Raw genomic sequence first — 27,298 nt, forward strand, 5'->3', positions numbered from 1 at the left:
AAAAGATAAGTTAACAGTAATTCAAGTGACATAGGAGTGAAATAGCTTGAAATCCATGGCTTTTGAAGAACTTTGAGAAATTCTAGGAAGACTATGAAAGCCACAGTCCTCATGTGTGTTGTTATTTTTTTTTAACTGCTGAAAAAGAATTGCTATGTTTTGAAATTTCATAAGCAGAATCCACTGACAATCAGAAGGCACAACATACTTGGGAAGAGTCCTCTTCAGCTTGCAGGGTGAAAGGCAAGCCATCTACAAGTTGGTGATGCTCCTTGTCTTGCAGGGGAAGTTTGGAAATGGAAAAACACCAGCCGGGGAGCCTAGTGGTGGGCTGAGAATTCCTCCTTGTTGGAATGCTCAGAGAGACGAATAGCAGCAAGAACAAAGATGAGAATCCAGTGCACAGAGAGTCATGGGAGCAGGCTTTGTTCCTGGAAGTGGGGGGCCAGGAGAAAACATGGGTCTAACAGGGGCTACAAAGGAAATATCAGGTAACTGATAAATAAGAGAACTCTGCAGAACATTGTAAAAGGCCAGAATGCCAGTACGGTATTCTAGGTAGAGTCCTACCCTGGGAATAGGGCTTTTCAGTCTGTGGTCTAGCGATCCAGGGTAGGATTGCAAAAAGTAATCCTCTTCCTTCCTGACACATCTCAGAAAGAACACAGAGGGACAATGGGTCTTGCTGCCACCACTTTGTCTCTTCAAGCAGGGGGTGTGGATCCCCAGCATCCACTGAGGTAATCCTGTCACATCCACCTCCCAGTATCGTCTCCCTGAGCTGAAGGCCTGCTCAGCAAGGACCATGTGAAGATGCCCGTCATCATCAGGGTGGGTGTCCACCGGCCAGCCTTCTCCAGCTCTTACACTCCATAGATCCTCAGCCACAATCAGGCAAGGACTGGCTGATGCAGGATCCAACCTGATGTGCACTCTGAAGCGGTTGAGCATCTCTATCATGCCAGGGACGGGACACACTCTGAGCTCCGGGATGAGCGCCTTGGCCCTTTGGGACAACACTGACTCGCTCCTTTCCAGCAACTGCTTGACATCCCGGAGCAGATCCACATTGGCTTGGCCCTCTGCTTCCTGGAGATCTAGCATGAGGTCCTGAAGGGTTCTCATTTGCTGGGAAAGTCTGTCCTTCTCACTTCTTTCTTCTTCCTCAATCCTAGCAAAAGGGCATTCCTTGAATAAGTGCAGGTTGTACATTTTGTAGTATTCTTCTGTAATCATCTTGTGCCAGTTCACAAGAGGTCCGGGACTAGCAAGAAGTTTCTTTGCTTCCTCAAAGTGCTTCTCCAAGCAACTTTGAAGGTGCTGCAGCTTCTTCCTGACATTGGGAGCAGCTTCTTCTACAGGACAGTGCCTGTGAGCCCCGTGCTCTGGGGTTTGGCAACATCTGACACAGAGCAACGTCTGGTCGTCTTCACAGAAGAACTCCAAGACTTGCTGGTGAGTGGCACAGCGCCTCTGTCCTTCAGCACTCTGCAACAGCTGGGAGCTGAGCTGTTTCCCCAGTTCAGTCAGCTCTAGCAGGCGCCCATTGATACATAAAGGTAATTCTCTGACCTGAGACACTTGCCTGCATTCAGGGCAAGAGAAAGCTGTGGCTGCTGAGCTTGGGAGACATGCTCGGCAAAAGCTGTGCCCACACCCGATGGTGACTGGCTCACAGAAGTACTTCCAACAGATGGGACACGTGATCTGGTTCTGCAATTGCTGCAGCATTTCCACAGCAGCAGCAGCCATTCTCCTCTCTCCACTTGCTTCTGTTCTGCAGCAGCTGAGATGAAGAGCCTTCACTTCTATTCAAAGCAGTGCTTCTGAGCAGAAGAAGGCTCTCCTTTTATAGCAGCTAGCCCCACCCCTCTAGAGCCTCCCTGGCAAGGTGTGAATTCCCCTGTCCCAGAATTCTGAAGTTCTACTTGTTAACTCTTCCCAGTTGACAGAGCCCTGAGGACCTCAAAGTTCACACTTTTAGTTGACTCCTTTGTATGGATGGATTTCAAAATCCTGATGGTTCCCCTATTTTTTAGGAAGAAGCCTCTGAAAACAGGGAGCTTCAGATCAATGAATTTTACAATCTGATTTGTGCAAGAGCCCCATGTAAACACAAGGATCCATAAGTACCTTCTCTCCTTTACCCTGCCATACCCAATCACTTCCAAGTCTCTCCAAGAATCCTCTGCATCTCTCCCTTCAGTCCAGTTATGGAGAATCACAGAATGTGAGATGAGAAATCCTCCTCCATGGTCATTTAGTGCAAGGAACCCATGTTCATGATTAGGGCCATCTCTGTGATCCCCATGTGTGATGCCCATGGCTAAAACACACTGTCAAATCAATATAATGGAAGCCAAAATACAAACAAAAATCAAGAGGAAAAGAATAGAACAGTTCTTTAATGTTCTTAATCAGTATATCCAAGTGCAAATTTTTGGAAAGAGTTGTCTACTTCATGAAGTTGTCTGCTTCTGGAAAGCATTTCTTCATAGGAATTCTTCCCTAGGGGACTGTCTTTGAGCATCATCCCAAAACTGTCCAGTTTGATCTAATTAACTCTGAAATATATCTAGGCAAATCAGCCATACAGTATCCTTACAGCCTTATTTTTAGGATAGATTTGCAGACACATTTATACCAGTAGATCTGGTTTTCCAGATGCCAAGAGACTTTATTGCTGAATAAATCTTCTAGAAATATATCCTTGTAGAAATTTAAAAGTATCTTAAGAAAATCTAATCACATTGACTGTTCTGCCACCTGAAAGATAAAATTACTAATGCAAACAAAGGTTGGATCTTCTAAGTATATCGATTTCTTAAGCAACAAGCTTAAGCCTCAATCTCCAAAACAAGAGAAGATAGACTTTTATAAATTAAAAGCAATTAATCAAACAAAATCAATTAATTAAGAAAAGAATTCAATATTAGGTGATCAGATTTCTAATGTAAGGACAGATTAGGGCCTGTCCAAGTTGTAAGGATGAGAGAAAGCAATGCAATTCCCTTAATTCATATGAAGAGGTGTCCTACTCCCAAAGATCTATATTTAATCAAAGAATATGGAAAGAATAACTGATTCATCCATAAGTTTCAGGTTTCAGATAAGATATATGGGTTGTTTGAGGTATACAATTGTGAGAAATCTCCCTTCATCAATCTTTGGATCTAACTAGGGTTCTGGGCAGCATAGTCTACGTTCTTACTTAAAGGTCTCTAAATTGCAAGTAGGCATAGTCCTGTTTCCTGGTTTAACAATAGGATAAACAATATTATGGAAATTTAAACATTTCACAAGCCTTTTTGACAGTAAAAAAAAGATGATATCGTTCATTTTCAACCATTCTTCTGTGGGCAGTAAGGGTTCATGAAGAATATTCTTTATTTATTTGATTACACTTGGAAAGAGATTTTAGCCATGCCCCTGATCTCTTTCTCAGGCATTTCCTTTTTTACTCTAATCAGCCCCCACATAAAATATCTGCATATGAGTAAATGACTTCCTGACTTCTTAACCAACAGTTACTTTTCTAGTCTTTGGAATTCTTAGACTGCCTCATTTCTTCTGACCTTCCTCTTCCCAGCATATAGATAAATTCTGGTAGTCAGTTAGGGGAGTGATATAATTAGCTAGTGATATAGTAATAAATACCTATAGACCTTGACCTCTCCAATTTCTCTCTCTCCCCTTCAATTAATCCCGAAGAGAAGAAAGAATTACCCTGAGCAGGGATGAAGGGACTTTTTTCAAAAAGAAGAGAGTTTTCTAAGGTTATATGGATGGTATATAGTAGGCATTGGGTGTACCTTAATGACTTATATTCTGACTCAACTTTCTTTCCCCTGGGATTACTAAATCCTGAGGTGTGGCTTATGTTTTTCCTATTTTGGGAAGGAGGAACATGATGACTGAATCCTCACTTTTATATTCTATCTGGCACCTAAGAAATCTCTCTTGAGTATTGCTTTCATTTGGTTTTCATCCTTCATAACTGAATAAAAATTGGTTTTTAAAAGCCCTTTGGTGTATCAAACATCGTGGTCAGATGCTCTATTGATTCCAACTCACAAGTAGGACAACATTTGTGTTCCTGCAGGCTCTGCTTATTGCTCAGAATAAAACTTCAGCCCAATGAAGCTCCATGAGTGCTCCATCAGAAGCCTGATTAAATAATGCATAGAAACAGACTACAAGACAGAGAAGTTGATGAATCTCCCTGAGTTTTATTGTTCCCCTTTCATTCTTTATTCACTTACCCATTGGAGTTCGATCTCAACATTGCATCTGGACCTGGCACAAGCTTCTACTTTATGAAATATTAGACAAATAGTCATTCTCTATCATTCTCAGAGCCCAATAAACAGAAATACTGAAGACTACATTTTCAACAAGAAGGTTTTGTTGGTGTCCTAGAACTGGTATGAAAAAAAGCTTAGATTCATGGTCAAAGGGACTATCCCCATTTCAATAAACAAAGGTTGGCATGAGAAATCAAGTGAGATTTTTCCCGGGGAGCTTATCAAAATTCAGGTAACACACCATGGCCAGCAAATGACAAAGAAAAAGTTTAGAAACTTAGGAATTATATTACAACAATACATATTACGTGTTTAAGACCGCCTTTGGCAATGGTAAGGCAACCCTGATTGGTAGCTAGTTTGACTTTCAGATACAGATAATGAAGCCATACTGTCATTTAAGGGATGTTTATTGCTTTATAGGCTTCCTTTGTAAGGTTCTCTTGGTTCAGTTTTCTTGGGGTCTCTGGCAGCAGCCTTTGTTTCAGTTCAGTAATCACCAGAAGAGTAGCCAAGAGTTAAAGTCCAAATCTTTTATTTCCTCTTTGCCTGATGCTGGGCAGCTTTCTGAAGAGCCTTTCAGTGTGGCCTTGCTTTTAGTGGGGAAAGTGCAGGAGGCCAGGCCAGCCACCAGGAAATTGAAGTTTAACTTGAATTTGTCCCCTTGGTTCTGAGAGCTTCTAGTGTGCTTGTCCTAAGTGGTTCTCAGTCCTTACTTATATGCTCTACACTGAGTATAAATCAATCATTTTATCACTTTCCTAGGAAGTATTTCATGTTTTCTTCTATTTTTTTTTTTTTGTTTGTTTCACTGATTCTTGAAGTCTTGAGTGATTCACTTCCATTTGTTCACTAAATACACTAAAAATTAGAGTATTCTTATCTTCAGTTATTTTTTTACTTCCTTTTGCAATTGGACAATTAAATTTTTTTGTTCATTGCATTCTTTTTTCATTTTTTCTATTCCTTCTTGCAATGATCTCATTTCATTTCCCCATTTTTCTTCTAATTCTCTTTTAAGATCCTTTATGTTATCTTCAAAGAAAGTTTTGTGAAATGGTGATCAGCTTGTATCTCTCTTTAGGGCTTCTTCTGGACTTGCTTTGCCTTTAGGAACCTCAGGATTTGAGGGCTGTTTTTCTCTCTCCATAAAAGCTGTCTAGGTTTGAGTTCTTTTTTGTTTTTTATTCATTGTTTTAAAGGCTTGAGGTGTGTTCAATGCAAGGGAGGGACAGCTGCCCTGGGGCAGTTCTGCTGATTGATTTCCAGTAATGGTGACTAGGTCTGGTGTTCTTCATGGAATCAATGATTTATTATTTGTCTTTTACAAAAGGCAAATCTGCCAAACCATCTGGTAGCAACCAGGACAGAGTGGCCTAAGGAGGCTCACACAAGATCCCCAGGGTCTTGGAAGCTACAAAACTTTGACTCTCCACTCCAGCTTCTTGCCCTGGTCTCCCTATACTATGCTCTGGGTTTGGCAGACTCTCCCCCTGCCAGATTGAAACAGACCTGTTCTGAAATTCTTCCAAGGTATCTTCTCCTTCTAGAAATGTATTGTACTACAAATATTTGTGGATTCTTTGACTTCAAAACCAGTTTAGAGACTTCATCTGGGGTAGGTTTGAGAGAAGGTTAGAGGAGGTTACAGAGAATTGTGTCTGCTCTCCTCCATCTTAGCTCCACCCCCTACCATGTCCTTTCCACAAAACTGGAATCCTTCCTTCTTTTTTTACAAGGCACTCTCAATCATTAAAGCCTCCTTGTTCCTCATTTCTAGAGAAATGTCTCTCCACTTTCAAGAAAGAATGTGAAGATTTCAAAAAAAAAATCATGCTTGTGGCAAAGTAGAGCTCCTCCTCTCTGTGCCATCATATTCTCAGATGTTAATAGCAGCCCTCACAACACTTGGATAATTTAAACAACTTAAACAACATATAGAGAGATCATCTAATACCTGACCAAATGGAGCAATAAGTGGAATGGAAAAAAAGCACTAGCCATCCCAATGCTGTAGCCTTCATTGGAGTCCTCATTTTTAAAATCAATAGAATTCAATTCAGTTAACACTTTTAGACACCTATCATTTCACCTGCATCATGGAAGATATTAGAAGACAAAAGATAAACAAATCAGACCCTGTCCTCTAGGTGCACCATTTGTGAAGGAAAGGTAGGATTAGGGAAAGGAAATTAATTTTCCAGATAAGTTGTTGACACTTTAATGTCTTGTTCTACTAATTTAAAATGATAAACGAAAAAATTCAATTAATGTGCTTTGTATGTTGAACTGTTTATAAAAAAGGTAGTCTGTTGTTTAAAATAAGAAGCAAATCAGTTTTTCTGTTACACTTTTTTAGACAGTTTTAATCCTCAGGTTGCTTGTGGAAGGTTAATTGACAAGTGTGGAAAGAATGGAATAAGGAGGAAGAAGACACTTTACTGAGAGAAAAATGCAATAGAGAAGAAGTAATAAGTATGCCACTGTCGATGCAACAGAGAAGGAATACCCCTTCTTGGATCCTGGAGATGGCCCTCATCATGGCTGTGGTCTCCTTGAACTAAATGGCCATGCAGATCCATTTTTAATCTTAAATTCTGTGACTTTCTAAAAGTAGATTGAAGGGAGAAATGCACAGGACTTTTGGAGCTTCTCAGAACTGATTGAGTAAGGCTGGGTAAGGGAAAGAAAGCTCTTCCTAACAGACAGCCACAAAGCTGCAGGATGGTGAAATCCAAACATTCAAAAGAGCCAACTAAAAGTGTGAACTCTGAGGTCCTCAGGGCTCTTTCAACTGGGAGAGTTATCAGGTAGAACTTCAGAATTCTGGGACAGGGGAATTCACACCTTGCCAGGGAGGCTCTAGAGGGGTGGGGCTACCTGCTATAAAAGGAGAGCCTTCTTCTGCTCAGAAGCACTGCTTTGAATAGAAGTGAAGGCTCTTCATCTCAGCTGCTGCAGAACAGAAGCAAGTGGAGAGAGGAGAATGGCTGCTGCTGCTGTGGAAATGCTGCAACAATTGCAGAACCAGATCACGTGTCCCATCTGTTGGAAGTACTTCTGTGAGCCAGTCACCATCGGGTGTGGGCACAGCTTTTGCCGAGCATGTCTCCCAAGCTCAGCAGCTACAGCTTTCTCTTGCCCTGAATGCAGGCAAGTGTCTCAGGTCAGAGGCTTCCCATTACTCAATGGGAGCCTAGCAGAGCTGACTAAACTGGGCACACAGCTCAGGTCCCAGCTGTTACAGAGTACTGGAGGACAGAGGCGCTGTGCCATTCACAAAGAAGTCTTGGAGTTCTTTTGTGAAGACGACCAGACCGTGCTCTGTCTAAGATGTTGTCAAGCCCCAGAGCATGGGGCTCACAGGCACTGTCCTGTAGAAGAAGCTGTGTCCAATTCCAGGAAGAAGATGCAGCACCTGCAAAGATGCTTGCAGAAGTACTTTAAGGAAACTAAGAAACTTCTTGTTAAGGAAAAGAAATCTGTTATTGACTGGGAGAAGATGATCAGCAGAGAATACCGGGAATGGGATTCCCTCATGCGGGAGGAGTTATATCATTATCTGGAAAAGATGGATCAAGAAAAAAAGAACAAGAAGCAGACACTATCCCAGGAAAGCAGCACCCTTCAGGACCTCATGCTAGATCTACAGGAAGCAGACTCCCAACCCAATCTGGATCTGCTCCGGGATGTCAAGGAGTTGCTGGAAAGGAGCAAGTCAGCATTGTCCCAAAGGGCCAAGGCTCTCATCCCAGAGGTGAGAGTGTGTCCTATCTTTGGCATGATAGAGATCCTCAACCAATTCAGATTCGACATCAGGTTGGATCCTGCATCAGCCAGTCCTTGCCTGATTGTGGCTGAGGATCTGAAGAGTGTAAGAGCTGGAGAAGGCTGGCAGGTGGACACCCACCCTGGTGATGACTTTGATCTTCACATGGTCCTTGCTGAGCAGGCCTTCTCCTCAGGCATACAGTACTGGGAGGTGGATGTGACACAGCTGCCTCAGTGGACACTGGGGATTCATACAACCTACTTGAGGATAAAAAGTCCCGGGAGAATAACTAAATATGCCTCTGTCTTTTTCCTGAGATGTGTCAAGAAGGAAGATGGACACTATTTGCAATCTTATCCTGGATCACTGAACCACAAACTAAAAGATCCTATTCCCAGGATTGGAGTATACTTGGAATACAAATTTGGCACTCTGGCCTTTTACAATGTTCTGCAGAGTTCTCTTATTTATCAGTTACCTGATATTTCCTTTGTAGCCCCTGTTAGACCCATGTTTTCTCCTGGCCCCCCACTTCCAGGAACAAAGCCTGCTCCCATGACTCTCTGTGCACTGGATTCTCATCTTTGTTCTTGCTGCTATTCGTCTCTCTGAGCATTCCAACAAGGAGGAATTCTCAGCCCACCACTAGGCTCCCCGGCTGGTGTTTTTCCATTTCCAAATTTCCCCTGCAAGACAAGGAGCATCACCAGCTTGTAGATGGCTTGCCTTTCACCCTGCAAGCTGAAGAGGACTCTTCCCAAGTATGTTGTGCCTTCTGATTGGCAGTGGATTCTGCTTATGATATTTCAAAACATAGTAATTCTTTTTTAGCAGTTAAAAAAAATAACACACATGAGGACTGTGGCTTTCATAGTCTTCCTAGAATTTATCAAAGTTCTTCAAAAGCCATTGATTTCAAGCCATTCCACTCCTATGTCACTTGAATTACTGTTAACTTATCTTTAACTCCATTCAATAAAAATGTGAAATGAATTCTAGCTTTTGGTGTGCTTCTTTATATCTTTCTTGTTGTGCATTTCTTTCCTTTGTGTCAAGCTCTTTGTTTCCTCATTTGGGGTTTTCTTGGCAAAGTTATTTATTACAATTAATTTAACTTTCCAGAATCCAGCCATTCTGGAGAGCAATTTGGAACTATGCCCAAAAAGTTATCAAACTGTGCATACCCTTTGACCCAGAATTGCTGTTACTGGGCTCATAAGCTAAAGAAATACTAAAGTGCGGAAAGGGACCTGTATGTGCCAAAGTGTTTGTGGCAGCTCTTTTTGTTGTCGCTAGAAACTGGAAGATGAATGGATGTCCATCAATTGGAGAATGGTTGGGTAAATTATGGTATATGAAGGTTATGGAATATTATTGCTCTGTAAGAAATGATCAGCAGGAGGAATACAGGGAGGCTTGGAGAGAATTACAATAAGAAACTTTTTTTTTTTTTTAAATAATAAAAATGTTCACTTAGGCATGCTTCCTCTCGATTCTACCCCTTCCAACACAAGGTGAAAATTTGGCTAGTCCAGTATAAGATGTGAATTCCATTCAATATAAGAATTCCCAGGACCACCTGTCTGCCATAACTTTGTTCTGATACTTCTGACATTCACTATCTGGTGACTGCATTAGCAGTGAGTACCATGGAGTTCTTACTTCTGGGAAAGTGACTGCCACAGCTGAGTTTGTTCTTGGTTTTGAACTTTTCATCATAGGACAAACACAGAATGACAGAGTGGAAAGGTCCCCTCTATAGATATTAATTAGTCCATCCTAACTGGGAGTGACCCCTGTTGCAGAATCAATACATCTTAACATTTCTTGATTATTTGAACGAATTATTAGAATTACGTGAACCACATTGAGTTTATTCTGTGACTCAGTTCTGGATGGAGCTCAGTTCCTTTTCTGTTTAATGAGGGACCTAATTCCATTTTCTGTCTACTAAGAAAAAAATGGTTCAGTTTTTGGGGATTGTGAGAAAGCTTAGTTGCATTGTTTGAACCTAGTCCCCTGAGGTTAGGAAGTTGGACCACCTCTACTAAACCAAGGAATTGTCACTTTCCCCTCTCTCCCTCCCAACTTTGGAAGTCCCTTATCTCTATCCTGTTTTATGTCTTCTTCCTTGTTTACTTTTATTCAAAAGCAGTGGCTCCCTTGTAATGGGGCCAAGTGCCCAGCTGAGGAGGCCTGCTACTGATGTGTTCTGCAATTAACATGTATTAAGTGATAAATCTATACTGCAATCTTTGTTTCTTGCATTGCTTCAGATTTTATCCATCACATTCTTTTCAAAAGAACCAAAAGAATTGAAGATAGGAGAATATGCTGAATGAGTCCACTACTGATTGGAGGTATCTAATTTCAACATGTCCTCAGCTGGGGATGGTAATCATTCTGCCATTTCTAGTTAATTATCTGTCACTCATAAAGGAGCAATGCCAAACCTCTCTTCTCTCCTCCTGCCTCTACTGACTGAGAACAAAATCCACAACTAACAGAATTTACAAAGAAGTTTATTAAGTCTTCCCATGGAGGGGAGGGTCAAAAAGTTGGTTTGGCCTTTGCCACTGAATATCTGTAACTTACATATGATATAGGATTCAAACAAAGGAAGAAAGAAACAGAAGTTGCTTGGCCGGCTTGGAAATATTTGCAGATAAGACACATGAATGGTTTGGCTGTACAACCAGGGAAACTTCCCAATGTTTCTTGCATCAATCTTCTTACCTGTTGGCCATGTGGACAGGCAATCCAGGTTCTGATTTAAACATTAAGTTAATCAGGTCTCTGAGCAACATGTTTTGTAGGCTACCTAGTGGCAGGTTCCACCTGAGCTCTGAAGTTTTCTCAAACTTCCCACAGAACCCCTTATTTGATTTACCCACAAAGAACTTTTCTTATATGTCTTCAAAAGTTTTAGACCATTTTCTGAGAGGTGCTTGTTCTCTGCTTTTCCTCACCTCACACCCTCTGAAAGTACCCTTCACTTTCCCAGTGCACACATTATTTCACCATTTGCTCAAGTCTTTTGAGGTTGGTAGTGCTCCTACAGAGAAGGCCAGGGTTCCCAACCACTCAGTGTCAAGTAGGAGTGCATGAGCAGAAGATGGCCAATGTGGAATATCAAGCATGACTGGGACCAATTTAAAGACCTATAAAAGGAGTGAAAATATCTCATTAATTTCAGTATGACTGGAATGAATATCCATGGATGAATCCAAGAGAAAATGATCTGTCCTTCCATTTTTTGGACAAAAATTGGATTAATGGCATGAAATACTGAATGAATTTGATATTTATGACAATTAAGTTTAGAAAGTGACATTTTTCCTCCTTCTGTCTTTTCTTTTTCTGATCAGAATTGCTTGCCTAATGACGGAAAATACAAAATATTCTGAGCTGAAGAAAATGAAAAAATAAAGTCTAGCCTTTCCCTTCTAGTTTCTTGAAAATGGACCCAAGTGAGAAGTTCAGAAAAAGAAATAAGATTAATTATTTTTTTTAATGATTCTCTCTGGGTACTTCCTCTGAATTCATCCCCTTCCAAAACAAATTTAAATTCATGTGATGTGCCATAACATGTACATTCAATGCATTATTAGATTCCCCAGTAACACCTGTACTGCCATAAGCTTTGTTTTGATACTTCCTAAAATTCACTTGTGATAGCATTAATGGTGAATATAATGGGGTTCACATCTCATCCCATAAATATGTTTGTGCTTAATATTAGCCATTTCTAGGAGGAGGGCAGAAAGAGAAGAAAATAATTTTTAAAAGAAAATTTCTTTTTTTTTTTTTTTTCCCTGAGGCAATTGGGGTTAAGTCATTTGCCCGAGGTTACACAGCTAGGAAGTGTTAAGTGTCTGAGGTCAAATTTGACCTCAGGTCTTTCTAACTTCAAGGCCAGTGCTCTATGCACTGTGCTACCTAGCTCCCCCCAAAAAGAAAATTTCAAGATACCTGTATTTTGTTATATTATTTAAAAAACTCCCCCTCCTTACATTCAGAATAAAATAAATAAAATAAAAATACCAGTGTTCAAGTTTAGCAAATTACTAAATAAACTAGAACCACATTCTCACCAAGTGGATTTGAAATTCACATTGAATATCCACATCCCTGAAGACACCTATAGTTGGGACATCTCCTTAATCAACTCAGTTAAACATCATAACCCCCTAATAGAAAACCCAAAAAGGCTAGTGTCCTAGGAAGTTTATCAGCACTGTTAGATTAAGTCATGCTGTAGCATTCCATTGTCACTGAAATATTTACCTGCTAGTTTCTTACAAATGGACCCAATTCTGAAATTCAGAAAAGGAAATAAGTTTCCTAAACTAGAAACCTTTTTTTAAATGATTCATTCAAAATATGTCATTTATTTAAATTTTACCCCTTCCAACACAAGGTGGAAATTCACATGAACCACATAAGATATAAATTCAATTAATTATTAGATTTCACAGGACCACCTCTTCTGCCATAAGTTTTGTTCTGGAACTTGCTGAACTTCACCTGGGATAGCATTAGCAGTGAGTATGATGATGTTCACACTTTTGAGAAAGCAGCTAGCCTGCCTTAGTATGTTCTTGGCTTTGGACTTTCAGCAGGTGACAAATACAGAATGATAAAATTGGAAGATCCTCCCTATAGATATCAACTAGTGCAAATAGTACCTAACTGGAAATTATCTCTACTTCACTGTCAATAAGTCTTACTTTTCTTTACTTTTCAAAAGAATTATTGGAATTCAATACACCACACTGAATTTATGTTGTGACTCAGTTCTGGAGGTAGCTCAGTTCCCTTTCTATTTAATTAGGGATCCACTTCAATTTCTAACTACTCAGAACACTGTTCAATGGTGAGAATTGGGAGAAAACTTCATTGCATTGCCAAGTGATTTAGAAGTTGGGCCACCTCTACCAAATCAAGGAATTTCCCCTTTTCCCTCTTCCCCTCCATATCCTGTTTTATATCTTCCTACTTGGTTTTTTTAATTCAGAAAATGTTTCCCCTGTAAGGGGTCAAGTGCCAGGCTGAGGAGGACTGGTCCAGATTTGCTCTGCAGTTGTCATGTATTACACAATAAATGTATATGGCAACCTTTGTTTCCTTGGTTATTTCAGATTTTATCCATCAATTCTTTTAAAAGAATCAAAAGAATTTAAGTTAGGAGAGCATGCTGAATGAATCCACTACTGATTGTTGTTATTTACTTTCAATTATGTCCTCAGCTGGGGATGGTAATCATTCTACCACTTATACTTAATTGTCTATCACTCAAAAGTTAGCAATTCCAAACCCATCTTTTCTCCTCCTGCCTCTATTGATTGAGAACAAAATCTAGAGCTAAAATAATTTAAAAAGAAGTTTAAGCCTTCCAGCAGAAGGGAAACTTAAAAAGTTGGATGGCTGTTGCCACCGATTTTCTGTAAATTATACATAATATAGGATTCAAACAAGGAAGAAAAAAAGAGAAGCTACCTGGCCAGCTAGGAGGCATTTTCAAATAAGCCACATGAATCTTTGAGATGTGTACCTAAGGGAAACTCTTAACATTTCTTGCAAATCTTCATATCTGGCTGGGCATCTGGTCAGGGTAAACTAAGTTCTGATTTAAATATTTAAAAAATTTTGTTTCTAGGCAACAGATATGTTTTCTAGGCTACATGGTGGCAGGTTCAACCAGTGCTCTGACATTTTCTCACAATTCCCACAGAACCCAGTAGTTGATTCACCCACAAAGAACTTCCTTCATCTTATATTTCTTTACAAGTTTTAGACTATTTTCTGAGAGATGAGGCTTCTCTGCTTTTTCTCACCTCACACCATTTGAAATTTCCCTTCACTTTCCCAGTGCGTACACTGATTCACCATTTACTCAAGTCTTAGGGTTGGTAGTATTATTACAGAGAAGGCGGCCCAGGATTCCCAATCACACAGTGTCAAGTAGTGGATATGAGCAGAAGATGGGCAGTGTGGAATATGGAGCTTGACTGGGACCAATTTGAGGTCCTAGAAAAGGAGGGAAAATATTTCATTAATCTCAGAATAAGCAGAATGAATTGGTTAATGAGTGAACACTGAGATTAATTGTATGTCTAAGGGAAATGGAAAATACCAGGATGACAAATTAGAAATTTTTTTTTTTTTTTTTTTTGGAGGGAACAAACTATCTTATATTTTACAATTGCTGCATCCCAGTACTCCACACAGAGTATAATGGTGGGGAAATATGTGGGGAAAACATAAGCCCTAGATCCTACTTACTGTGTGCTGCTCTAATTTAAGACATATTCACAACCTGGATGTCAGATGCTTAGAGGCTCAAGAGAATGCCCAAAGTGGGTGTCCCTCTAAAGAGAGTTTTTGTTGTTGTTATTGAAGATCTACAATTGAGAAAGTGCTGGAAACCTAAGAGGTCATCTAATTTCATCATTTCATTTACACAGGGAGAAACAGAACAGAAGAGATTTTTTTTAGCGACTTGGCCAAATTCAGTACTAGAATTTCAGCATACTTTCTGCATCCAAATTTCTTATTTTCCCTTTGTAACAGAATGGTTTATCTATCATTATTTATTGCTATAATTAATTATTATGCTTATTTTATTACATAAATGGCATAATGGGTACAGCATTGGGCCTGGAATCAGGAAGACCTACTTCCAATATCCAGTCTCATATGTATTTAGCTGTTTAATTCTGGGCAAGTTATTAACCTCTATTTACCTCAGTTTCCTGACAGCATGATTAGGGAAATGAAATCCCCTAAGTCATTGTGCTGATCAAATGAGAAGATATTTGTAAACTCTCTGGCACAGTAACTGGCAAATAGCTGGCATTTAATAAATGTTGACTGATTAATGGCTACTATAGGCTAGAAGATTACAAAAGTAATGGAGAACTCCAAGTATGATTAATCAATTCATCAGTGAATGCAGAGGACCTGAATTTAGTTGGATCCAAGATTTCCTCACTATCAGAGGTCCCTCCTCTTGGTGCTAGCTACTTTTTTATACTTGAGAGAGTACTAAAAATAGGACACATTACAATTTACTGCTTCCTCAATTCCAGAAGTGAGGAAATGATAGGGATGTCTATCAAAAATAATTATATCAGCAGACCTTTTTATAGGTCATGAGACTTTCCACAGGTCATAAATTCTAGATGATCCAAAGGCCCTAACACACTTTCAACAACATCTCAGGGCATTCTACAAGTCAAGAGCCCCTAGGGTTTAACCAATGCTATCCTATAGTCTAAGGAAGTTGTGAGCTTGAAATAAAGATCAATAGGGAGTGGTTAGTAGTGGTTCATAGGAGAGAGAGCTATTGCACTAGCAAGTGCATCTTATTACAGCATTTCCCAAGTCAAGGAGGGGAGTAATTATTACATTACTAACAATAGGAAGGTAATTGAGAAACATAATAAATATAATCTTCAAGGAGGATTAATTCTTATCCTAACAGAAACTTAATCATTCTGTTTGATTCACTAATACAATCACTGATACTCATAAAATCTCAACAAATTGATTCAATACTGATTGATTTGAATAAGAGTATCAAAATTATCTCATACAGCTTTGGAAATAGAAGAGCTTTGCTGGTTCTGAGCAAGTCACTTGGCCTCTCATCCTACAGTTCCCTACCCACCATGCAGACAATTTCATGTACTTGATGGGGGTTTTGTGTGGACCAAAAAAATCATGTATGAAATGCATCATAAATGTCTAAGGTGAAACTAGATGTTATTACATATTATTGTGTCTATCTTTCTAAGTGATGGAGTCTATACTTGTGAGAGACTTTCTCCAGGTTTATGGGGGATATCATCAATTATGATTTTGCTTGCTAAGGTGTTCTTGAAATGTGCTTTTTAAAACTTCAGAAATGAAGGAATAGAAGTATTCTTACACTGCCTCATTTTCTCTCTTCAGAATCATGGTTGATGCAGTACAAGAGGGCCTTTGTGTTAACTGCTTGAATGAAGTCATTAAGCTAATCACAGTTGAATGTGGACATATAATCTGCATGTCTTGCTTAAGGAAAAATACCTCTCCATCTTCTTGTTGTAATACATGCTGGGAATTTTCTCAGTTAAGAGGTCATCAATTTGATATTGCCATGTACCCTGAAGGGGAAGCCATATGTGAGATACACAGGGAAGACCAGAAGCTGTTCTCTGATAGGAATAAGACCCTACTCCTTCAGGAATGGCACTGATTGTCCATGCACAATTTCGCTGTTTCTGCATTAGCTTATCACTTAGATCTGAATACTGTTATGTCAGAATGGGTTCATGGTCTTTTGTAATGTGCTGTTGTCTCCAGGAGCTGCTGTTTGCTCTCTGGGAGGAGATCTGCTGTGTCAACTCAAATCTCTCAGACAGATTCTTCTTCCTCTAGAGAACTGTCGTCTCTAGACAGTTGCTGTTAACTCTGGTCCAGAGTGTGACTTCCCTCTTTTATCCTCCCAGAGAATGGGTGTGGGATAATGCAAAGGCTTCTGGGAAAAATTACTTCAACCAATGAACTTGCTCCTCCTAAGCATGGAAGCTCTTCTCCAGAAATTCACAAGTAAAACTCCCAGTCATGGCTGGAACTAGAGAATTGTCAAGTACTGACTTAGCACTTAGTAAGAACCTAACAGTCTTTCCTTTGGTGACTCTTCCTAACAAATCAATGAAATAGTACCAGCTTATCAGGGTTATTGAGTTTCTTAGTTTCAAGTAGGTCACAGAACTCAGGCTGAGGAAAGAAATTTCCTGTTTATTCCTCTTTCTTTACAAAAGAAGATGTAGAAAAAGATGGAAATCTTTCACAGAAAGGTCAAAATAGTTCAGAAAATTGTATTAAAAGAGAAGGAGCAACTTCTGGTCTGGGCTGTGGTATGGAATGTAAGTATCAAGATACCTCCCTCAATAATATATTGAATATCCCCAATCACAGATAATTTTCATTAAAAGCCTCCCAGACTTAATTGACTTGTTTGAAAAGTGAGGAAATGGAGGTTCATAAGTAGTATCTCACTTATCACATGCCACTAAGGCATTCAATTTTTTTAAAGCACTTAAGTGAATATCCACTTTATTATTATTATTATTATTATTATTAATCATTTAATGGTATTTTCTTTTTCCATATACATATAATTTCCAACATTAATTTTTGCAAGATTTTGTGTTCCAGATTTTTCTCCTTCTCCTTTCCCTTTTCCTCTCCCCAAAACAGCAAGCAATTCAATATAGGGTAAATTGCAATACAGGTGCAATTTCTCTAAACATGTTTCCATATTCATCATGCTGAGCAAAAAAAGCAGATTCAAAGGGGAAAAAACAAAACAAAACCAGAAGCCAAACAACAACACAAAGGTGAAAATACTATGCTTACATCATATTCAGCCTTTCTTTTCCTCTCTGAATGTGGATTGAACTTTCCATCAAAAGTTTCCTGGCATTGCCTTAAAACAACTCATTGGTGAAAAGAGCCAAGGTTATCACAGTTGATTGGCACATAATCTTGTTCTTACACTGTCTAATGTTCTCATGATTCTGTTCACTTCACTTAGCATCATTTCCTGTACGTTTTCTTTGTTTGTTTTCTTTCTTTCTTTCTTTCTTTTTTTTGCTGAGGCAATTGGGGTTGGGACTCGCCCAGGGTCACACACTGAGGAAGTGTTAAGTGCCTGAGGCCAGATTTGAATTCAGGTCCTCTTGAGTTCAAGGCTTTGCTCTATCTTCTACACCACCTAGCTGACCCTCATGTAAGTCTTTCCAGGCTTTACTGAAATCACCTTGTATATAATAACTTAGAGAACAATAATATTAAATTACATTTATATATCATAACTAAGTAGGTAATTCCCCAATTGAGGGGCATCTACTGAATTCCAAGTTTCTTGCCACACAAAGGGAGATGCAAAAATATTTTTACACGTATGAGTCCTTTTCCCTCTTTTGTGATCAAATGAGTTCAGAAATTTGCATCAAACTAATATCTTCTGACCTGAAATCTAGAGCTAAGTCTTAAGTTGTCTCGTATTGGAGGTGACATCTATTCCTGCCATCTTGGTTCAGCTTTCTGATTTATTTCCCAGTCTTAAGACTCCTTCATCAATCAAACAGAAAAATGAGATTTTAAGGGAAAAGGAGATTAACCGGATAGGACACATTTGATAAATAGACTTTGAGAAGTAAAGAGTTTGCTAAGCAATAGTATGAATTGATCACAGAGTGGCCTTGAAAGAGTACTTGGAAAATAGTGAATCACATGATCCTTCCACCATCATCTCTCACAGTAATAATCACATATTAAGCTTTTCCTATATTTTAAGTACTGTGACAATTGGTGGGGAGAAATTAAAAGACAGAATCAGCCTCAGCCCTTAATGATCTCTCAGATTAATGAAAAAGAAAACATGAAAAGAGACACGTTTGGCCAAGAGATATACGAATTAAATTGAGTATAATCAAGAGGAAGAAGAGACTAACATGAAAAAAAAATTGGGAAAACACTGCTCATAGATTGGAGGATTTTATCTGGAGTTGGAAGGATGTTGGGAACTCATCAGGTAGTGACAAGGACAAAGTGAGTTCCTAGCATTAAAAGAATTCCAGTGATAAAGAAATGTGTGGATAGAAGAGCCTCTCTGAGTACAAGGAGGCCATTGTCACTGCACCCTGGAATACATGGAGGGCAAAGATGTTGAGGAAGACTGGAGAGCTTAGACACATATTTCTGATTCATTTCCAGTCAGGCAGGCATGTTCTTATTATCAGACTTAGGTATTTATTTACTTAATAATTCCCCCTAGTAATATTAGAAACATTTTTTTTTACATTTGTTTTATAGATGTTTAAGTTCTAGGCACTCTTCCTTATCCTCACCCACAATTAAGAAATCACATGTGAAGTTACGCAAAACATTTCTCAAAAGTCAAGTTGTGAAAGAAAACATAGATCTTCTACCCTCATTAAAATAAAAATCCTCAAGAAAAATTAAATAATGAGAGAGAGAGAGAGAGAGAGAGAGAGAGAGGAGAGAATGAATGACAGTTTGATTCAGATATAATCAGTTTCTTCTTTGGGTATGGATATGATTTTTCATCCTAAGTCCTTTGGAATAGGTGTGGATGATTGCTCTACTGAGAATAACAAAGCTAGAACATTGCTATTCTTTTTTATACAATATATTTCACTTTGTTCATAAAAGAATTTCCAGGTGGTTTTTTTTTTCCTCCTGTGAGCATCCTGCTCAATATTTTACATAGAATGATAATATTGTATCACAAGTGGCCATCCCTCCAATTTCCAATTACTTTTGTCTTGAGAAGAGAGCTGCTAGGAATATTTTTTGTACATATTGGTCATTTTGGGGCCATGAACGGGGACAAGACTGAAGCTGCTCCAGCAAGTCATGCACTGGGACCGTATGCTGGATTGCCATCCTGGTGTCATAGTCATAGTCATAGTCATAGACCTTACTGCTGAGCTTCTAAGTTGCAGGGCATTGGGGCATAGGAAATTCTTATCAACTCTTACTCATTGATGAAAAGCAGAAAACAAGAGGAAATAAGAGGAGAAATTCCCTAAGGGTCTCTGTAGAGAATGATTTTTAGTAAGGAATCACCATGTGCCTCTTTCCCAAATTATATAAGATAAAGAAGAAAGACTAGGTACTGAAGGATATAGTTGTCCAAGGAGAAAGAAGTTTGTAAATCAGAGGTGTAAACCATTTTCCATTCCTTATGCTTTCTTTATACTCTTAGAAAGCTCATTTTCTAACTTCTTTCATTTCTGCCTAGTAAGAGGAAGTTATGTTGTGCTGACTTCTATAAGATCTCTTCCATATCTATTATCTTAGACTATATTTTAGAAATGAAATCAAAATCCAGGAACTTATGATATACAACTAGAAAGTGGCTCCTTGGAGATAAGACTTTATTAGATACTTAGGCCTTGACAGCCCTGTGAAATGAAGAGATTCCTCAGAAAGATCTGTGTTAAGACATAAAACCTTCAAATATTTGGAGAATATTTGTCTGCATCTCAAGAACTTATGGCCCCAGGTCAATAGACAGATGGAGATATAATTTCCTTTCATTATTTCTTCTCAACATGATGGACTACAGAAGTGACAAAATTTGGGGAAATAAAAGCTGGTGACATTGATGAAACTATTTACTTTGAGAGATTGAAGACACTATAGAACTTGACTTTTAACTAATTGTACTGTCCCATGAATTTATCAAGAGCATCTAATGTAGACTTAGGTAATGAAGGCATAATTTAATTCATGAGAACTGGAGAAATCTGGGCATTCCAAATTTAGGAAATTATTCTTATAACTGGAGCTATTCTGACCTTTACTATAAGGAGAAAGAATTCACATGATTTACTGGGCCATTTTGCCTTGCTTAAAAGCCACAGAGACTAAAATACTACCTTCACCTCTCCCTTGAAACCTTTATTATCCTACAAACAGATTTCATCTAAACAGATATGGGGGTGTATTAGAGTAAAAGGAAATGCTTGAAAAAGAAAGCTCTAGTCCTCAGCTAAGATTGCAGTTCCATTTCCTAACCATAGCATAATTATTTACTGAAAATTCTTCCTCCCAAGATACTAAATGTTCTGGTTATCCATAGAAGGAATGCTATAGAATTCAAGTAAGGTCTTCCTCTCGCTAAGGATGTTGAAATCCTTTCTTTTGGACTGAAATCTTTTCCTTTTCATAGGATATAAACTGACAGAGAGATGCAATTGACTACAACTTGTCTGAAGAGAAAAAAAAAAAAGGGCTGTCACAATTGTCCCTGGCTTCTCATAGAAGAAATACCTTGCCTATATATTTGGAAGAGTTCAAGCTGAGGATATTGTATTAAGAGGATTCCTTATTGAGGCTAAGTCCCAAGTCCAAGATAAGGTGTTTGAAGAATTCTATGCCAGAATTATCAATTTTAGAATTGCTATGAAGAGGGATGAATCATCTACCAAGTTTTATCTCCAATAAAAAGGCAGCATGAGGAAAGAGCCTTTCCACAGAAGTTAAGGTAGTTCTAAATAATGTTGACTCATTGAATGAATTCTTGCCAAATATTCATGTGTACTGCTTTCATATTTGGTCAATCATAGGATTATAAATCTAGAGCAAAGCTCCTTAACTAGGCATAAATGAAATTCCTGCCCACCCCCAAAATCAATGGATTGATATTAGGGTGTCTGTGAATTCCTGATATTCTATCAGGACCAGCTTCCCAAAACATTCCCATTAGCAATGGAAAGTTATTTCTAAATTAGTGATGAACTGATCAGCATAGGAGAGCTCAACTTATGGAAAAACCAATTAGATATATGAAATTACTAAATATTCACTCCATTTTTCACAATCCATGATCTGCCTTTCTTAGGTGGCAGGGAAGTAGGTAGAAAACAGATAAAGAAAATTCTAGATCAATCTCCCTAATGAATATTGATACTAAAATCTTAAATAAAATATTAGCAAAAAGATTATAGAAAATCATCCCTGGAATAACAGACCATAACCAACTATGATTTTTACCAGGAATGCAGGGCTGGGTCAATATTAGGAAAGCTATTAGCATAATTGACTATATCAGTAACCAAATTCACAAAGAACATATGATCATCTCAATAGATGCGGAAAAAGCATTTGATAAAATCCAATGTCCATTCCTGTGAAAACCACTTGAAAGTCTAGGGAAAAATGGACTTTTCCTTAAAATAGTCAGGAGCATCTATTAAAAACCATCAGTAAACATCATATGTGATGGGGATAAAGTGGAACCAACCCCAATAAGATTAGGAGTGATCTTATCACCATCATCATTATTATTCAAGATAGTATTAGAAATGCTAGCTTCAGCAATAAGGGTAGGGAAAGAGATGAAATGAATTAGAATAGGTAATGAAGAAACCAAACTAGTATGCTTTGCAGATGATATGATGGTATATAGAACCCTAGAGATTCTACTAAAAAGCTATTAGAAATAATCCACACCTTTAGCAAAGTTGCAGGATACAAAATAAACCCACATAAGTCATCAGCATTCTTATATATCACTAACAAAATCCAACAGTTAGAGCTACAGAGAGAAATTCCATTAAAGTAACTGCCAATAGTATAAAATATTTGGGAATCTATCTGCCAAGGGAAAGACAAGAATTATATGAGCAAAAATACAAAACACTTTGTACACATATAAAATTACAGAGTAAGATCACTTGTACCATCTTTTGACGCTACTTCTCAGCCAGTCAACCATCAGGAGTGGGCACAGCTTTTGCCCAGCATGTCTCTCAATCTGAAGAGCTACAACTTTCTCTTGACCTGAATGCAGCTCTCAGGTCAGAGACTTCCCATTAATCAACAGGTACCTAGCATAGCTGACTGAATTGGGCAAACAGCTCAGCTCCCAGCTTTTGCAGAGTAATGGAGGACAGAAGCAGTGTGACACACACAAAGTCTTCAAGTTCTTTTGTGAAGATGACTAGACATTACTGTGTGAGATGATTCCAAACCCCAGAGCATGGGGCTCACAGGATCTCTCCTGTAGAACAAGCTGCTCCCAATTTCAGGAAGAAGCTCTAGCACATTCAGAGTTGCTTGGAGAAGCACTTTGAGGAAGCAGAGAAACTTCTTGCTGAGAGGAGAGAACTGTTGTTGACTGACAGGAAATGATCATAGGAGAATTATACAAACTGCACTGCCTTCTGATGGAGGAGGAATCTCATTGTCTTCCAAGGAAAAAGCAAGAAGAGCAGGGCAGAGTATTTCAGCAAAGGAGAACCCTTCAGGACTTCAGGCTAGATCTAGAGGAAGCAGATTCCCAACCCAATCTGGATCTGCTATTGGGTGTCAAGCGGTTGCTGGGAAGGAGTGAATCAAAATTATCCCAAAATGCCAAAGCCATTATTCCATAGTAGAGAATGTGTCCCATCTCTGAAATGATAGATGCTCACCTGATTCAGAGGGGACATCAGAATGGATCCTCCATCACCCAGTCCTTTCTAAGAAGGCTGGCAGGTGGACACCCAACCTGGTGATGACTCTAATCTTCCCATTGTCCTTTCTGAGAAAGCCTTCAGCACAGGCAGACAATATTGGGAGGTTGATATAACAATTACCTCAGTAGATACTGGGGATTTACACACACCTGAAGAGACAAAGTGGTGGCAGCATGACTCATTGTCCTTCTGTTCTTCCTGTGATGTGGCCAGAAGAAAGAGGATTACTGTTTACAATAGTATCCTGGAACATTGAACCACAGACTGAAGGGCCATATTCCCAGGATAGCGCCCTACTTAGCATATCAAACTGGCATTCTCGCTTTTTACAATGTTCTCTGGAGTTCTCTTCTTTATCCATTACCAAAAATTTCATTCATAATACCTGTTACACCTATCTTTATTCCTGGCTTCCAGTTCTAGGAACAAAACTTAGTTTCATCTCTGTCTAGGTGATTCTCATCTTTGTACTTGTTGCTATTCATCTCTCAGAACATTTCTCCAGGGAGGAGCTCTCAACCTACCACTAGGCTTCTTGGTTGGAGTTCTTCCATCTCCAAACTTTCCCTGCAAGAAAATGAATATCATCAACTTCTAGATAGCTTGCCATTTACCCTGCAAGCTGAAAGGGGACCATTCCCAAGTGTTTTGTGCCTTCTTGTTCTGAGTGGATCCCATGTATTTATGAAGTTTTACAACATCAATTGTATTCCAGAAATTTAAAAATTAACATCAACTCCTATGAAGACCATCATTTTCATAGCTTTCCTAGAATTTGTTAAAGTTCTATGAGGTCCATAGATTTCAAAATTCTATGAGGTTCATAGAATAGAGGTTCCTAGAGGTTCACTTTTGTAGTCCTGTGCCTCTTAAACTACAGTAAAAGTCTAATTTTTTTTTTTTTTTTGAGGCTGGGGTTAAGTGACTTGCCCAGGGTCATGAAGCTAGGAAGTGTTAAGTGTCTGAGACCAGATTTGAACTCGGGTCCTACTGAATTCAGGGCTGGTGCTTTATCCACTGTGCCACCTAGCTGCCCCCTTGACCTAGACTTCTTCAATCCCTTTATCTGGGACTATGCCTCAATAAAGAATTTTCTTAATTATGATATCCTCAGCTTGAACACTTCCAAATATATAGGCAAGGTATTTCTTCTCTGAGAAGCCAGGGACAATTGTGACAGCACATTTTTTTTGTTTTTGTTTTTTTTTTTTCACTTCAGACGAGTTGTAGTCTCTCTGTCAGTTTATATCCTATAAAAAGGAAAAGGTTTCAGTCCAAAAGAAAGGATTTCAACATCTTTAGTGAGAAGAAGACCTTACTTGAATTCTATAGCATTCCTTCTGTGGGTAACCAGAACATTTAGTATCTTGGGAGGAAGAATTTTCAGTAAATAATTATGTTATGGTTAGGAAGTGGAACAGCAAACTTGTCTGGGTTATCTATTACTGTGCTTAAAATTTAGAATGGGAATTGTTAATACTATGGCTATTGCTTTTTAGACATCAACCCCCCCCCCTTCAACGCCCCTTTCCAGCACAAAGCAGCTAGATGATCTTCAACGCCCATTTTCCCTGACCCCAAAAGAATTTGTGTCCTATTATTTGAGAGGGGGAAATGATAATGTCAAAAAAAAAAAAAAAAAAGGGAGATAGTTCAAGATAAAAATAATTAACAGGAAATTTTTGTCTGAGGAAGGGTAAAAAGAGATAATTTGAGATACAAATGATTAAGAGAAATTCCTGTCTTATTTACAAATATCTCGGCAACATTTTGGATAACATATCTGTGCAAATGTTGTTTTGATGATCCTAGTTATGCATAAAAGGAAATTCTAAAAAATGGAATCCTTGCACTCGGTCTACACCAGCCTTGTACCTGCCAACTGGCATTCCCTTGCCAGGCAGTTTGGTCTTCCTGGAGGCCAAATGCCTGTCTATCCCTTTACTATCAATAAAGACTTTGTTTTGATACAGCATTGAGTAGCAAATTCATTTGTTACTGAACCTACCCTTGGTTACTTTGGAGAGAGAGAGGTTAATCAGACTCAGGAGGAGAAGAGCTGATACATCTTGACTTAGAGCCCCAATTTACTCCTCATCAGTGAGCTCCTGTGGGGTGAGGGGAGAATAAATTCTATGTATATTTCTTATCTTATATAGATGCCCAAATGGGAAGACTTCACATTATTTCCTGAAACTCTTCATCATTTTTTTATGTGTCAAGTGTATTCTATTGCATCTTGAGACCATAAAGTGCATAGTGATATATACCCCTTTTGATTTCCAGCTTCTTGTTCCCCACCAATAAAAGTACTCCCAAAATATTTGTGTAAGTGATTTCTTTTCCTTATTCTTTGATGTTTTTTGTTTCAGTCTTTATTTTGGGCAATAACACCTAATCACCAATTGCCTGTCATTTGAACCTGAACAAAATTTCAAATTGTAATTTTCATTCAGATCCATAAGATATCCAGTCAAATGGAACAAGGTCAAAGACATTAATGTCCATATTAGCATTGATTTTCTACTCATATCAATTTTCTGAGGTCCATAAGACCCCAAAATTCTTTAGGGTGGCAATAATAATGTGACTCAAATTTTTATAATGTATGAGGCAAATTAAAAACAATTAGTGGAAGGGGCAGAGGCAAGAAGGGGCAGAGAGAAACCAGCAAGCCGTTTCTTAGATTCCTTAAAATTCTTTAGATTCCTTGAAGAGATAAAGATAATTTTAGCAAAGTTAAATTCATTGTAACAAATAACTTTGCCAAGAAAACCCCAAATGAGGAAACAAAGAGCTTAACACAAAGGAAAGAAATGCACAACAAGAAAGATACAAAGAAGCACACCAAAATCTAGAATTCATTTCACATTTTTATTGAATGGAGTAAAAGATAAGTTAACAGTAATTCAAGTGACATTGGAGTGAAATAGCTTGAAATCCATGGCTTTCGAAGAACTTTGACAAATTCTAGGAAGACTATAAAAGCCACAGTCCTCATGTGTGTTGTTATTTTTTTTTTAACTGCTGAAAAAGAATTGCTATGTTTTGAAATTTCATAAGCAGAATACACTGCCAATCAGAAGGCACAACATACTTGGGAAGAGTCCTCTTCAGCTTGCAGGGTGAAAGGCAAGCCATCTACAAGTTGGTGATGCTCCTTGTCTTGCAGGGGAAGTTTGGAAATGGAAAAACACCAGCCTGGGAGCCTAGTGGTGGGCTGAGAATTCCTCCTTGTTGGAATGCTCAGAGAGACGAATAGCAGCAAGAACAAAGATGAGAATCCAGTGCACAGAGAGTCATGGGAGCAGGCTTTGTTCCTGGAAGTGGGGGGCCAGGAGAAAACATGGGTCTAACAGGGGCTACAAATGAAATATCAGGTAACTGATAAATAAGAGAACTCTGCAGAACATTGTAAAAGGCCAGAATGCCAGTAAGGTATTCTAGGTAGGGTCCTAGGGCTTTTAAGTCTGTGGTCCAGCGATCCAGAGTAGGATTGCAAAAAGCAATCCTCTTCCTTCCTGTCTCAGAAAGAACACAGAGGGACAATGGGTCTTGCTGCCACCACTTTGTCTCTTCAAGCAGGGGGTGTGGATCCCCAGCATCCACTGAGGTAATCCTGTCACATCCACCTCCCAGTATCGTCTCCCTGAGCTGAAGGCCTGCTCAGCAAGGACCATGTGAAGATGCCCGTCATCACCAGGGTGGGTGTCCACCTGCCAGCCTTCTCCAGCTCTTACACTCCTCAGATCCTCAGCCACCATCAGGCAAGGACTGGCTGATGCAGGATCCAACCTGATGTGCACTCTGAAGCGGTTGAGCATCTCTATCATGCCAGGGACAGGACACTCTGAGCTCTGGGATAAGCGCCTTGGCCCTTTGGGACAACACTGACTCGCTCCTTTCCAGCAACTGCTTGACATCCCGGAGCAGATCCACATTGGCTTGGCCCTCTGCTTCCTGGAGATCTAGCATGAGGTCCTGAAGGGTTCTCATTTGCTGGGATAATCTGTATCAGTCAAAAAAATAGGATTTCAATATCCTTAGTGAGAAGACCTTACCTGAATCCTATAACATTCATTCCATGGGTAGCCATCAAAATTTTTGGAGGAGAAATTTTTGGGAAACAACAATGTATGAGCTGAGAACAAGAGCTCTCTTTTTCAGGAATTTCCTTT

The 27,298-nt window shown here is 39.0% G+C and overlaps 2 protein-coding genes across 2 annotated transcripts; one reads left to right on the plus strand and one right to left on the minus strand.

The window, feature by feature from the left end:
• Nucleotides 1-410: 410 nt before the first annotated feature.
• LOC141562403 (E3 ubiquitin-protein ligase TRIM58-like) lies at nt 411-1,752 on the minus strand. Its single transcript, XM_074302445.1, has 2 exons — nt 649-1,752; nt 411-431 (listed from the first exon to the last, which is right to left on the minus strand). Exons 1-2 carry the CDS (start codon nt 1,750-1,752, stop codon nt 411-413), a joined length of 1,125 nt encoding a protein of 374 aa, XP_074158546.1.
• Nucleotides 1,753-7,290: 5,538 nt separating this feature from the next.
• LOC141562404 (E3 ubiquitin-protein ligase TRIM58-like) lies at nt 7,291-27,014 on the plus strand. The gene is made up of 2 exons (XM_074302446.1): nt 7,291-8,276; nt 26,870-27,014. Exons 1-2 carry the CDS (start codon nt 7,291-7,293, stop codon nt 27,012-27,014), a joined length of 1,131 nt encoding a protein of 376 aa, XP_074158547.1.
• Nucleotides 27,015-27,298: the final 284 nt, after the last annotated feature.

The sequence above is a fragment of the Sminthopsis crassicaudata genome, chromosome 3, assembly GCF_048593235.1.
Source record: "Sminthopsis crassicaudata isolate SCR6 chromosome 3, ASM4859323v1, whole genome shotgun sequence".
Taxonomy (NCBI): Eukaryota; Metazoa; Chordata; class Mammalia; order Dasyuromorphia; family Dasyuridae; genus Sminthopsis; species Sminthopsis crassicaudata.